Source organism: Oratosquilla oratoria, chromosome 11, assembly GCF_046742065.1.
Source record: "Oratosquilla oratoria isolate Oo_2021 chromosome 11, ASM4674206v1, whole genome shotgun sequence".
In the NCBI taxonomy this organism is placed as follows: domain Eukaryota; kingdom Metazoa; phylum Arthropoda; class Malacostraca; order Stomatopoda; family Squillidae; genus Oratosquilla; species Oratosquilla oratoria.
The window spans coordinates 3,190,620-3,205,619 of NC_134787.1; the positions used below are offsets into that span (position 1 = coordinate 3,190,620).

Here is a 15,000-nt window from a genome sequence, read left to right on the forward strand (position 1 = left end):
CTTTTACAGTTTTCACACTTACTGACGATGGAGGAAAGGCGACGCGGAAATGAAAGAGTCGAGATGATTATAGTCCGCAGAGTAACGGGCGACCACTTCCACGGCAAACTTGGCGATGTATTAGAAGTAAATGCTCATGACCAAGGCCCTCCTATCCCGGTGGTGTCATGACCCCAAGTGCCGAGACTGGGCATCTCAGAGGCCATTTACTCTCCATAAAGAGTTATGCAGTAACTGATAGCATCATAAATTGGAGTCTCCTGGTGTAGTGTATATACAGTTTCTGTGGGAATCATAGCCAGCAACACAAGTACCTAGACTCTTGAAGGGGGGAAAAAAACCGCGCGATGGGGTTACATAATGTCCTCTTTATGATCATCTAAGTTCTCTACGTAGTCATCATATTGTGTTGGTGTGGTGCAGAATTGTATTTTGTTGTTTCGTTATTTATTGTATTATTTATATTATGTTATTATGTATTTATATTATAAGAGTTGGTTGTGTTGTATTTCGCAGATGCGATGCGCGCCTTTGTTTTGGCGCGAATTGGAGAGCGTGGCGTTAGTATCTAAGGAGCCTTGTAAGCAGTTGCACGCATTTTGTGTTTGTGTCATTTTGTGTGTGTATCCAAATATAAACTATACGTCTTTATTTGCGCACTCATTAGCCACCCCGATACATTAAATCAAAACAAGTATCTGAAACTATCTATTGGTAAATCTGTGAGTATTAGGGTTTCGTTAACTCCACCTGTAACTCACAAAGGACGTGTGGTAACAGTCGACTCTATATATAACTCCCAATTGCATGATCACAAAGTAGAGCTCACCGCAGTGGGAGTACCATCTGGGTTCTAATTGCATTTGGTGCATTAGCACATTCCACTTCTTAGTGTAAGGTATCGCAGAGACGCAGTATACATTGGGTAAGATGGTGCGTCATACTCTTTCACTGTATTGCACTGTACTACATCCTTTCCCAGTGTCCAATCCCCCCCCTTCTCCTCCTCCTCCTCTTCCTTCCCCCCCTTTTCTCTCCCCGTTCCCTCCTTTCCCCTTATTTAATCTCAAGCATTTGTATCTCAACTTGTACTTGAAAAAGCTGTAATAAGCGAAACGTCGTACAAATAAAGGCTCCGTCCTCATATGGTGTTTATCTCGTCAAACTGTACTACATATACCTTCCAGTCACGGAAATGGTGGAGTGCGCTGCAGTATGGCGTATAACCACTTCTCATTTTCCTTTGTTTTTTTAACGTTGAATCTCTATATTGATAGAAGAATTTACTATAATTCCCAAGTATAAACCCTATATACAGCCTTTGCGTGTATCTTCTTCCCCAAAAGACATTCCTGTCACTGTATATACTTTCGCCTCAAGAAATTGAAATCGTTCAGACTCTTGGTCCAATGGAGGACAACCGGCCTACCCAGTGCCCCAAGGAGGCAATAAGTATTTCTGTGAGGAGAGCGACTGACATATCGTCACACTGATTCCCGTCACAATTACGTATCTGATTTGGCTACTGGCTGTAAGTCTCAGTTACTCAGTTTAGGGTAGGACACTGCGAAGTCCGCCCGGACCGGTTACATATCATGAAGTGTACAACTAGCGGCTTACCTTGAATTTTCGTCGTCTGGGTCTTTGGAAGTCTCGTAGTTCCATATCGGTTTGCTGTAACTCTTGCCGTCCGTCATTCCGCTCACGGGTCCCGAACTCTCACTCGAACTGCAGGAACTTGCGAAGGAGGAAGATGCGGACCGAAGACCATTGGTTCTTGTCTTCGACACGTCGCAGTTAGCGAGGTCGATGGGGGATTTGCACTTTGCTAGCGGGTCGGTGGGCAGGTCCTCCGTACTCTCCCGGACCTCCTTGATGCCCCCGAGGCTGCTGCGAGCCTCAAGGGGCGTCTTGAGGGGTGACTGTGGCAGGGAGGAGGAGGATGCCCCCGATGTAGGCGGGTCCAAGAACACGGAGTCGTCGTCTGTGTCGAGGGACTCGCAGCGGGAGAGAGGTTCTCGAGGCCGCGATCCCACCGACGAGACTGACCTCCTCCTACCGGAGGAGTTCAGCGACGACCCTGCGAGCCAGGCCAACGGCGAAATGTTCATGATCAGGTCACCTGACGGAGACGCGTCGCCCCCGTCGGGACTCTCTGGACCTCCCCCTGGAAGCCCTCCTCCACTTCCGTTCGATGTCGGCGTCATCAGCTCCCCGAGGTCGACGAAGCTCTGGCAGTCGAACTCCATCTGTCGTCGAGCCTTGAGGAGGAGCGCCTGGCGGCTCTGCAGCAGCTGGCACGTCTCCTGGCAACGAGCCTGAGCCATCTGCGAAAGAACAGAAGCTGATATAGTGCAAGGAGAGGAAAGAAGAAAAGGAAAGAAAGAAAAAAACATCATGTGCTACATTTTCCACAGGTTTATTTTGACGGAGTTGATACGGTTCTGAGTCGATGCTAAGGATGTAGGACTGGATGCCATTACCGCAAGATCACCGGGTACATCTTCTGTACATTAGATCAAGGGAAACCTTCATCACAGTGCCGAACTTTGGGAATTTTATTCTGGTTTATGCCACGGTAGTCTAATCAGCTGAGGGGCGGATTCAGGATGACATGGGGTCTCGGTCGGTCTAGACCCCGTCCTGTCTCAGGTCTTCTCACCTCTGAAGGACATAATCGTAAGTCTGCAAATCTACCTTTGGTCGATGACTATCCAAACCTAAGCGGAAACTGAAACGCAGGTGACACAGGCGACACAGCAAAGAGCAAAGGCAGACTTCCTATTCCTGAACTGAAGTACAGTTTAAACCTCTCTCTCACTTGAAATTCTGTGCTAGATACATCTATAAGCATTTCAAATGAAAGAGAAGTTCAAGAGAGAAAAGTTCAGATTGTACTTCAATTCAGCAACAGGAGGTCTGCCCTTATTCTGTGCTACATCGTCTGTGTTACCTGCGTCTTAGTTTCCGCTTAGGATGATATGAGCCTATAAACGTCAGTTCTCTCATAATATTTATTTCCGTAAACGAGTCTGTATGCGAGCAGGTGGAGGAGTGATGATCCTATGCGCGAAGGCAAAAGGGATCGTGGACAGGAGAGGGAAACTGTCGTGGGGGAGAGCACTAGATTGGTGATAAAATAAATCGTGTCGGAGGAAGCAGAGCGACTGTTTCGAAACTACTGATCGTAAACATGAGAATTAAAGATCCTTTGCGCTCAGTTGATCGCCTGATATGTTAACTGCCTCAATAGGGTGACTTTTTTTTTATTAATGTCAGACTATTTCGTTCCAATGAGTAGTGGAGACTCGGAATGAGCTGGATATTTCGCCCGAGGATAATCCTCTGGCATCAGTAGAGACAAGAACATACAAGGTAGGTCACAGGTTTGAAGAGGAGGAGGAGGAGGAAGGGAAGGACAGGAAAGAGGAGGGAGAAGGAGGATGAGGATGACGAGTAGAGGATAAGTATGAATAGGAGGAAGAGGTGGAGGAAGGGAACATAAAGAGGAAAGGGAGGGAGACGAGGAGGAGAAGTGGATGGGGAGGAGGAGAAAAGAGGAGGAGGAAGAGGAGAAGGAAGAGGAGGAGAAAGAGGAGGGAGAAGGAGGATGAGGATGACGAGTAGAGGATAAGTATGAATAGGAGGAAGAGATGGAGGAAGGGAACATAAAGAGGAAAGGGAGGGAGACGAGGAGGAGAAGTGGATGGGGAGGAGGAGAAAAGAGGAGAAGGAAGAGGAGAAGGAAGTGAAGGAGAAGGAGGAGAGGGAGGAGGACGGGAAGATGATGAAAGAGGTCAAGGAGGAGGAGGTGAAAGAGAAGGAGGATGAGGAAGAGATGGAGCAGGAGGAAAAGGAGGAGGAGGAGGAGGAGGAGAAGGAGGAGGAGGAAAAGGAGGAGGAGGAGGAGGAAAAGGAGGAGGAGGAGGAAGATGTCAAAAAGTAAAATGAAAAGCAGGAGGGGAAGAGGAAAAGAAGAAGGGGGAGGAAGAGGTGGATGAAGATGAGGAGGAGCAAAGAAAAAAGAAAGTACACGTGTAGAAAGAAAGATTTTGGGACGAAAGGAAACAAACAAAAGGAAAGTAAACGACAAGAAAGAAGGAAATGGCAAAGAGGAATATATGTGTGTGTGTGTGTGTGTGTGTGTGTGTGTGTGTGTGTGTGTGTGTGTGTGTGTGTGTGTGTGTGTGTGTGTGTGTGTATGTTTGCTTGAATGTTATGTACGTAATTGTGTGTGCGTATATGTACTGTATGCATGAGAGAGAGAGAGAGAGAGAGAGAGAGAGAGAGAGAGAGAGAGAGAGAGAGAGAGAGAGAGAGAGAGAGAGAGAGAGAGAGAGAGAGAGAGAGAGAGGGAGGGAGGGAGAGAGAGAGGGAGGGAGAGAGAGAGAGAGAGAGGAGAGAGAGAGAGAGAGAGGAGAGAGAGAGAGAGAGAGAGAGAGAGAGAGGGGAGAGAGAGAGAGAGAGAGAGAGAGGGGGGGAGGGAGAGAGAGAGAGAGAGAGAGAGAGAGAGAGAGAGAGAGAGAGAGAGAGAGAGAGAGAGAGAGAGAGAGAGAGAGAGGGGGGAGGGAGAGAGAGAGAGAGAGAGAGAGAGAGAGAGAGAGAGAGAAGAGAGAGAGAGAAGAGAGGAGAGAGAGAGAGAGAGAGAGAGAGGAGAGAGAGAGAGAGAGAGAGGGAGAGAGAGAGGGGGGGGGGAGGGAGAGAGAGAGGGGGGGGGAGGGGTCTTGTGGGGGAACTCTGGAATGCTGTGAGCCTGATTTCCCCCCCTTCCCCCCCCCCGCCACCAACGAGGGGAGGATACAACACTTCATAAAGAAGATGCAGTTGTTTTAACACCATAAAGGAATATTTGTGAGAAAAACAGGAAGGACCAGTAGAAAGGCAGAATACAGGAGTCTCATTGGGACAAAAATCCTCTTCTTCCTCCTCTTCCTCCTACCTCCACGTATGGGGTAATGATTGCATAAGTTTCATAGCGTCAATATCTTTAGGGACTTAAGTAGCATCCCTACGGACCACAGTCACGCATCATTCTTTCGTGACTGGAGGCTAGTCCCCACTCAAAAGAGATTAATGATTATTCTTGACTTCTACTGTCCTTCATTAATATTTCCTCCTCCTTAAAACTCCCCTTCAATACCTCAATGTCTCCATCTCTGCGGCGCGATAACATCTCCAAAGATAGGGGCGCTTGTTATCGAAGAAAAGCTAATCAACTAACTAATTAACTACCTCGTTCTCCCTCCTTCCCTCTCCCCGTTGCATTCTTCACCAGGTATCATCAGGTCAACAAGAGTTATACACAACACTGCTGTGCAAAACTATGATTTCTGATGCCGGAAACTCCAGACGATTCTATTTGACACTGAGGAATATATATATATATATATATATATATATATATATATATATATATATATATATATACATACATATATTTATATATATATGTATACATACATACACACAAACTACTACAACTAATTATGAAATAATTGACTCTACTACTACTACTACTACTATCGCTACTACTTCTACAACTACTACTATTACTGCTGCTGCTGCTACCACTACCACTGATAATAAAATAATTAAACAATAAATAACAACATAATAATATTGCGTGAATGTAGGTAGGATAGTACCTTGCACTGTTGCAGGAGCGTCGGGTTATTCAGCTTGTTGGCGAGCTGAAGCATCGTGGCGAAGGTACTTTGCTGCAGCGGCGGGTTCTCCTCCAGGTAGGCCGTGAGGGCTCTGGCCGCGGCCCCCACTTGGTCGGGGGAGGCGACGCCCTCGCCCTTGACGCGACCCACCACCTTCATGGCCTCCAGCGCCCATTCGTAGGCCTGCGGAAGGAAAGGTTACGGGTGCTTTAGGTCTTTAGGAGAGACTTTAGGTCTTTAGGAGAGACTTTAGGTCTTTAGGAGAGACTTTAGGTCTTTAGGAGAGACTTTAGGTCTTTAGGAGAGACTTTAGGTCTTTAGGAGAGACTTTAGGTCTTTAGGAGAGACTTTAGGTCTTTAGGAGAGACTTTAGGTCTTGAGGAGAGACTTTAGGTCTTTAGGAGAGACTTTAGGTCTTTAGGAGAGACTTTAGGTCTTTAGGAGAGACTTTAGGTCTTTAGGAGAGACTTTAGGTCTTTAGGAGAGACTTTAGGTCTTTAGGAGAGACTTTAGGTCTTTAGGAGAGACTTTAGGTCTTTAGGAGAGACTTTAGGTCTTTAGGAGAGACTTTCGGTCTTTAGGAGAGACTTTAGGTCTTTAGGAGAGACTTTAGGTCTTTAGGAGAGAGGTGTGACCGTGGGGAGTCTCCCGCTAAGTGGAGTCTTCGGCGCGGGTACCTGGGTTATGCGGAATTCTTTTATTTATTTTTTTTCATTTTTAGTTTTTTTTTCTATTTGTGTTCGTGTGTGTGTGAAGGATGGGCCTCTCAGGGTTAAGGTCAAGTGCAAGGGCCTGTTGTCTGTCAGGGACAAAAGTCGGGGGTTGGGAAAAGTCGTGGGGAGATGTTTTGAGTCGACAGCGGCAGGACCTAATGCATATTTCATGATTGGAATGGTCGCCATGACTGAAAGAAAGAAAAAAAGAAAAAGAAAGAAAACGATTGTGGTTTATTGCGTGTTTCCAAAGAGTGGGGGACGATTTTGGGCCTTTTTTTTAACAAAGGAGAAGTGGTAGGGAGGCCTCTTGACGATTGATAAATGGGACGTTTGTGGATGGAGGACACGAAAAAGGAAAAACGGTTCTTTTCCCTGGCGATGCGAAGAAGAAAACCAAATTCCAAACTTCGACGACATTTTTTAGTTATTCCTATCTGCTAACAGATGGCGCGCTGTTACCTGTGTCCTGCCTACATGCCAAATGCGCCTCCACGTTGCTGTATTCAAAATTTCATAGAAATTACATGTAGAGGAATACTCGGCACGATTTGAAACAATGAATACGAGTATTTGCGGGTATGTCTGATGACTAATACCATGCATAGATATCACGAATTAGTCACTGTCGCAATTGTCATGAGGATGCAGGGTTCGAGTCCTGGGCAGTACCACATTTCAATTTCAGCATGCTGGCCTTTGATGGCTTAGAATTAAAGTGCATTGTGGTTGTTAAAATGTACACACACACACACACACACACACACACACAATATATATATATATATATATATATATATATATATATATATATATATACATACATATATTGAGTACAACTCCGTCTCCTGCCCTCCACTGAACAGATGCAAACCCAGTCGACCGGTGACAAGTATAACACCTGTTTCTCTAGAAAGTTCTTAGGATGGAAGATACCCCTCGAGTCTGAAAGTAGGAAGACACTTGTCGTACAACTTCTAGTTTTTACGCATTCTTTTGTTCTGTCAGCAGCGGAATCTAAACAATAGTTTGCATATGAGCTGCAATGAAAATATTATGACCAAATTGACGGCCATGTGAGTTAGGCAATGAAAGATATCTAAATTGTTGTCCTACAGAAGAAGTGAATATATATCACTGTTGTCTCGTCTAGTCAAAAGAAGAAGAAGAAAAAAAGAAAAAATATATATATGTATATGTATATATATATATATATATATATATATATTATATATATACATATATATATATATGTATATATATACACACACACACACACACACACACACACACACACATATATATTATATATATGTATACATATATATATGTATATATATATATATATATATATATATATACATATATATTTATATGTACAAATAAATGAATTAATATATGAATAGAGTACGATAAAATTCAAATAAATAAGTAAATAAATACATGAATAAATTAATGAATAAATAGATAAATAAAAACGCCATCTATGGTGGACGAGTAGATTCCCTCAGTTGATCCAAATCCCCTGACGACATTCAAAAACCACATTAGACAGATCAACACCGGTTACGCGTGAACTGGGCTGAATATGATAGTCATTACCACCCCCTATATCCAGTAACATGTGTCCTTTCTCCATTTCCTTTATCCATAAAATCCAGCTAACACAGAAGTTATTTCGTGACGCCAGAAGATTTTATTCATAAGAGAAGAGGGCGGGACTTTCTCTTTGGGCCTTCTTGCCTCCTTCAGCTGAATAAAATCTTATGGCATTACTTTACAAGAATCTCTCCTGTTGGGAGCTTCTATAATTGGGAATTTTCTAATATTCGGACAAAAGTTCCGCAATCTAGAAAGTTTCGGATAATGAAAAAGGACTTTCTAATATTCTGGTATAATTTCGGAAGGTACGTTTTCATTACGAATTATGGAAATTTCTGAATATCAGAGATTTCCAATAGAGAGAACAATTTACATTTAGATTATGTATTACTCACCGCTGCAGGAATACTTAGTCTAATTTCACATACTTCATTCATGTTTCATTATGTTTCATACATATATTTCAAGAACTTGGGTTGTGAAGAATCCATATGAACAAATTGAACGAAATTCAAACAGGTGTGCGTCTGACTGGTATTTATGGAGGAACTTGGAGCTGATACACTCGTTCCTTACGAGAAACTAGTCGAAGTCAGTGCGCAGCTAGAGGTAAGTGAATTTACTTTCGTACGATGATCCACATCGTGGCTTAGAATATGGCTGTTCCATGTTTTGGATCATACAACTTTTTCCATAGAAAATAACCTTCGAGTTATAACCGTCTTATGAAGAAGTAGTGGTTAGTTCTCTCTTTCTCTCTCTCTCTCTGAAATACAGCGATGGGATCCCGTTATTATAAGTGAATATTATATTATAAATTAGGAAGAGAAAGCGTGTCCCTGTCACTGCAACATGAAAGACACACACACTCCCGTCGTCGTAAACGACCTATTGACTTGCTAATGAACGACTGACCCGAGGGAGCTCTGCAAAGACACGCCCCTTGGGGCCGAGGGCGGGTTTGGGAAGTGACCATTAGCCGCGAAACACCGAGAGGACTACTTTGAGGCTTTCTCTCGTGAGACGCTAAAAATGTGAGGCTGAAACGTATAATGAAGGAGGACGTGTGACCGGGATTTGCGAATGAAGGGTCGGCCACAGACGAACCAAGAGGAACTGTCAGGGACCCCAAGGATAAACCCCACCCAGGAGGTTCTGATCCCTGAGGGCCCCACGCCGCGAACAAGGCGCGTTTCCACAACGCCGCGAAGAGAGGTCAGGACCACCAGAGCGAGGGTGATTACACTCGTGGTCCCCGGAATGTCTGAGAAACGAACGCGGGCACTAACAAGGAAACGGTATAGCGAGAGAAAGGAATATTAGTCGTGAGTACATGAACACACAATTATGACAGTACGCTCACGTGAGCATACACACGTGTACGTTACGTACGTATGCAAGCGCAAACGAGCATATACCTACATGCACAGACATACTCATGTAGGCACACACACGTGCATACACATACACACGCACACACACACACACACACACACACACACACACACACACACACACACACACACACACACACACACACACACACACACACACACACACACACACACACACACACACACACACACACACGCAGACACCTACACACAGATACAAGGCACAATTTAAGACCCTGACGGGGGGTAGTGGTCCATCTGCATACTCCCTAACTAGATGACCTGTTGTTCTAAACAAGGCTTCCCCCCAACAACACCGAAGCTCAGACCTAAGACGCGGACCTGAGATGTCAGGAGGAATTTGGCCAAAACAAAGGGATGTTTCTTGAGTGTGGTAACGCCCGTTCACAGTTCGTCTGTTTGGGTTGTGGTTGTGCGCTATGTTGTGGAATTTGCGTCGTTAGACGGTGATGGTGTTAATTGGTTATGCTGGTAGTAAATAGGTTGGCAATAGATAGTGTGTCTGTTGATAGATGAGGCATCGATGTTTGTGATAATACAAACAGTTCTTTGTCGGGGATTTCCAGATTTCGGAACTTCGTTATTTCCGGTAGTGGAGAATTTCAGATTTGAACGTTTCCAAACAAAAAAAAACTATATGTATCATCATTATGCTGGACTACAGTTTACCAGCGCTTCTATACCTTATCATGCTATATGTAGTAGTAGTTAAGAACATAAGAATGAGGGAGACTACAAGAGACCATAAGGCCTACACTAAGCAGTTCCATATCCATTACCATCCACCATCCCCATCCATAAAGTTATTTAATTTTCTCTTAAAGCAGCAGACAGTTTCAGCGCTCACTACTACATGGTTACTAAGTCTATTCCATTCGTTAGCCACGCTATTGGTAAACCGGTTCTGTTGTCTTATCACAACTGAGGTCACATAGTGGTGATGACAGAGGTGTCAAGAAGTTGGCAATGCGACCGAGAGAGGTGTTGTTGTCAACACCAAGTTGGAAGCAGTGAGAGTATTGTACACTTGAAGAAAAAAGAAACTCCCTCACACCTTCTGATGCGCAGTTTTACTGTCTGGGGACGAAGGCGGTGAAAACTGTCGTATGTTAATTTGTCAGTCTTTTGTTTTCTTCTCATACAAAGATCCCCACTCTCCGGAGACTTCTGCCATTATATATGAAACAAATTATTTTGAATGAAAATAAATAGACGCAACTTAAGCTCAGGTGATCTTGTTTTAGCAACCGAACAGTACTGGCTCCATGCGCTGCCTGTGTTGGTCTTACGTCGTCTGCAAATGTCTCATATTCCAAAACATCGGTGGCACAACCGTTGTAAACATCTGCCTCTTTCATTTCAAAATCACAAGAATTTAATCTTTTCAACAGGGAGACACGGTCTGCCCTGCTCCGGCCTGGGGCCACACAATTTTATTCAGTTGGAGACAGAACTCGTGTCCAACAAGGAAGGCGTGGTATCGCTTGGTCGAGATCCCATTTTTTTGACGAGAGCATTCCTCACCTGAATTGAATTGCCTCGTAACAGCAGGAATAAAAGCCTACGAGACAGCACGCCGTGTTGAAGGGTAACGTTATTGCCCCTGTGCCGAACAAACCCTCTGGTATTAACCTGTACGAAAAGAAATCTTTGTTCAAGACGTCACCGCGCTTAAGTGGCTGAAAAGCGCGGGAAACGAATCGCATGACGTCGTCGTTTTGGAGGTGCGGGGCGTGCTTGGTGCGTTGTATTTTTCCTTTAATTATTCAACTATCCACTTGTTTGTTTGCTTTTTGTGTTATGATTTTATTTATTTGTTTATTTATTCACTCACCTATTTGCCTCTTAGTTGTCCTTTGGAATAGGAAGATAAAAATCATATCACTCCGAGCTTTGGTATATATAATTTTTTTTCCATAAAAACACAAAATGGATGCCACTAGAGGGCTTCCCCGAAAAAAAACGAAATCATAACAATTGGAAGTCAGTTCTTTAGCACAACATGCAACAGCCGACTAGATGAGTAAAGAAAAAAAGAAAAGAAAAAATAGATAAATGTAAATGTTTTCTTTTTTACAGTTCCGATGAATGTCTCCAATACCGTGGGTCACTGTTTAGCCTTAATTGTGACAAATGCTTGATAGTTTCAATCCTTCCATATTAGTTTTTTGGCTGCCGTCAGGCGATTTTATTCAGCCAAGAGGAACCTTTCTTCGCAGTAAAAAGGATATTAATATGAAAATGAATATGTATTGGAGGAGTGTGTGGATTCGACCTGAGTGGGGCTCTCTCTCTCTCTCTCTCTCTCTCTCTCTCTCTCTCTCTCTCTCTCTCTCTCTCTCTCTCTCTCTCTCTCTCTCTCTCTCTCTCTCTCTCTCTCACCCGAGGTCTGCACATTTGGTGACTCAAATCACCTCCTGGCGTCTGTACTACATCAGACTATAGCCCCCCCCCCCTCCCGGGGGTCATTACCGCCATCAGTCACGTGTTGCCTTTTACGGGTTTTGCTCTGACAGAGACAACATCTATAAAGGGTGTCTGCAACCTTTAATATGATGTCATGAATCTCTTGAGGTACTTGTGTATATGGCCGTGCACGGGGCCAAGGCGGTGGCGGCGACGCTGGCGGCGCTGGCGTTTCGAGTTCGGGAAAGTGTGGGAAGGTGAGGCTCATGCAAGTACACCGCAGGCACAAATTGCAGAGGAACAGCTACCGGGGCCGGGTGAGGTGGTGGTGATGGTGGTGCTGGTGGTGGTGGTGGTGGTGGGGGAGGTGAGTGCGAAGATACGGGAGAGAGGAACAACGGGAGGAGGAGGAGGAGGAGGGGCAAAAGAAAGACTCTACACAGAGTGAGAAAAGGAACTTAAGTCTTCTTTATTAGGATGACAGTGTCACCCATTCCTGTGACGGGTGCACTTGACATGAGTTTAACCGCCCTCTTCTCTTCTTCCTCTTCCTCCTCTCTCGTATCTCTCATCTCCTTTCTTCTCTTCCTCTCTTCTCCCTTCTATTTCTACTTTTCTTTCTCTGCCTATCACATCCCTCCTTAACTCTCACATTTTATTTTATTTTCATATTCCTACTCATATTCCTCCTACTTTTTCTTGAAGGTTGGAGAATTAGAAAGGTAAAGGTTACGTGGCACCAAGCGTGTACCCTTCGCAAGGACGGCTGTGACGATAACGTCACACTAGGTGGGATCCTAGCCCCTTCCTTACCGAGGGGGCTCTATGGCGGGGACCAGAAACAAATGAACACCGCTCACCTAAGCCCCAGTCAGTGTACCAAGCTTACGACCTATTTCCGACCACCTCCTTCGACGAGGGCACTTTTTAGTTTCTCTCAAGGTTAGCGCCAGATGGCTATTTCATATCCATCTGCATGACGGGGAGGAAGGGGAGATTTATTCCAGTTGCATTGTCTTGAATTCTTTTCATAAACAGAGGAACAACACATATCATCCTGGTCGCCGGCGGTCGGAAACAGGTCGTAAGCTTGTTGTGACTGGGCCTTTACCGAAAGGGTCAATTCTTTGTTTTATTTACTTTTCGTTCTTTTACTGTCTTTGTCTTCATGCTCACTCTTCTCTTCGCCCTTCTTCGTACCAGAGGTCATCTTCGTCTTCACCGTTTCCTGCCGGGAGTCTCTGCCGCTGTCGCCTCCCCCTTCCTCTTCCTCCTCCTCCTCCTCCTCCTCCTCCTCCTCCTCCTCCTCTTCTTGAGCCGCGGCCACACAATTCCCACATACGCATGGGCGACGCACAGTTGGGCTGGGCGTTTCACCCCAGCGTAGGCTGGGGTTCTAAAGAATCGAATTACTCATGTATTCACCTGGGTCTTTGGATGACGTGCTGGACTCGTGATCGACAGCTATTTCCCTCCCGGAAGAGAGCTCAGAGCTCGTATGACCGATCTATGTGTAACGCTGTGACCTTACACGCACACACGCACCCCAACTCCCCGCCCACGAGAGTTGGAGTAACGACTCGAAGCGCGGCGACACTGAAATTATTTCAGCCCTGGGTAAGATTCGAACCCGTATCGCCGTAGTGACAGTCAGGGACTCTACCAACCGCGCCACGAACTCGTGTGTGTGTGTGTGTGTGTGTGTGTGTGTGTGTGTGTGTGTGTGTGTGTGTGTGTGTGTGTGTGTGTGTGTGTGTGTGTGTGTGCATTTTTAGACATCCAAATGTTTATCCTACGCTGGGGCGAATGTGGTAGAATGTCCGGACGAACTGGGGATTCATACAGGAGTATTGTCACGTAATTTTTTTTTTCTTAAATGTCTTCTGATGGAGCTATTTACACTTGTACCTTTTGCTGTATTTTGCAAATCTGATATTTATTCTCGGTGCATCTGGACGGTTTCATTCATTCGATTAAAAAAATCTACACCGAAAGAGCAAAGGTCATCTCGATTAAGATTGTCTCTCCATCTGACGTTTTCATTATGCGTTCTAGCTGCCGTCACCCGATTTTATTCAGCTGAGGGAAACTCGTGAGGGGCTTTACCTATCTCAAGTCCGCCACATTTAGCCCTGTTGCTGTATTTCACAATATTAGCCGTTTATTTAGACTGCCGCCGGGCGATTTTATTCAGCTCAGGTAAGCGTCCCCCCCCCCCTCAGGGAAGTGACGGAACGGTGATGATCCAGGGACGATCTGTGACGTGACGGTGGCGAACTTTGACGTGAGGATGACGTAACGGTAACGTGAAGGTGACATGACGGTGACGTGAGAGTGATGTGACGGTGACGCGAGTGACGTGACGGTGACGTGACGGTGGCGAACTTTGATGTGAGGGTGACGTGACGGTAACGTGAGGGTGACATGACGGTGACGTGAGAGTGATGTGACGGTGACGCGAGAGTGACGTGGCGGTGACATGACGGTGACGTGACGCCATCAAGTTGTTTATTTCAGAGGCGTGGTGGTACTCCCTCGGTAGCGACGGAAACTTTGGTGTCTGTCTTCGATTGTCTCACTTTACTCGAACGGTTGTCAGACGATTTTACTCATCTGAGGTCAAAGGTCAAGTTACCCTGATGGGCCCTCTGGGGTCTGTGCTTGACGAATAAGTTTATCATGGCTGCCGTCAGGCGATTTTAATGTGCATTTGAAGGAGAGAGACTCTTCAGGGGACTTCAGAAGCTTCTGTTCGTCTTGTCAGACTCTTCGCCTCTTGCCCGCGGCTCTTCTTCGAAAAAGTAATAAAGGAAGAGGAAGTCAAACTAATAAAAGCAGAAGGAGGAGGAATAAAGAGGACGAGGGAATGGAGAAGAATAAAGAACAATTCGAATTTCTCTCGTAATCTCGGTTAAGATAATAAAACAAGAGGAAATGAGACTATTAAAAAGAGGAGAATGAGGAAAAGACTAAAGAATAAATAAAATCGTTTTTGCAATATTTGAGACAACATTACGGGTCTTAGCTGAATAAAATTTACTGGAGTTAGCAACAATAAAATCCTTAAAAGGCACAAATTCGCCCGCATGGATACAGTACCCTTCCTCCTCCTCCTCCTCCTCCTCCTCCTCCTCCTCCTCCTCCTCCTCTCCTTCTACTTCTACTCCTCCGCATCACCCGAAGGACAGAAAATATGCA

The 15,000-nt window shown here is 45.1% G+C and overlaps 1 protein-coding gene across 1 annotated transcript in view; it reads right to left on the reverse strand.

The window, feature by feature from the left end:
• LOC143029572 (uncharacterized) overlaps positions 1–15,000 on the reverse strand; it is a 323,789-nt gene that overhangs the window by 15,908 nt on the left and 292,881 nt on the right. Inside the window, exons 3-4 of the mRNA XM_076192242.1 lie at positions 5,646–5,849; positions 1,621–2,327 (exon numbers count right to left, since the gene is read on the reverse strand). Of these exons, the coding sequence (XP_076048357.1) occupies positions 1,621–2,327; positions 5,646–5,849 (911 nt within the window). The remainder of the gene's footprint in view (positions 1–1,620; positions 2,328–5,645; positions 5,850–15,000) is intronic.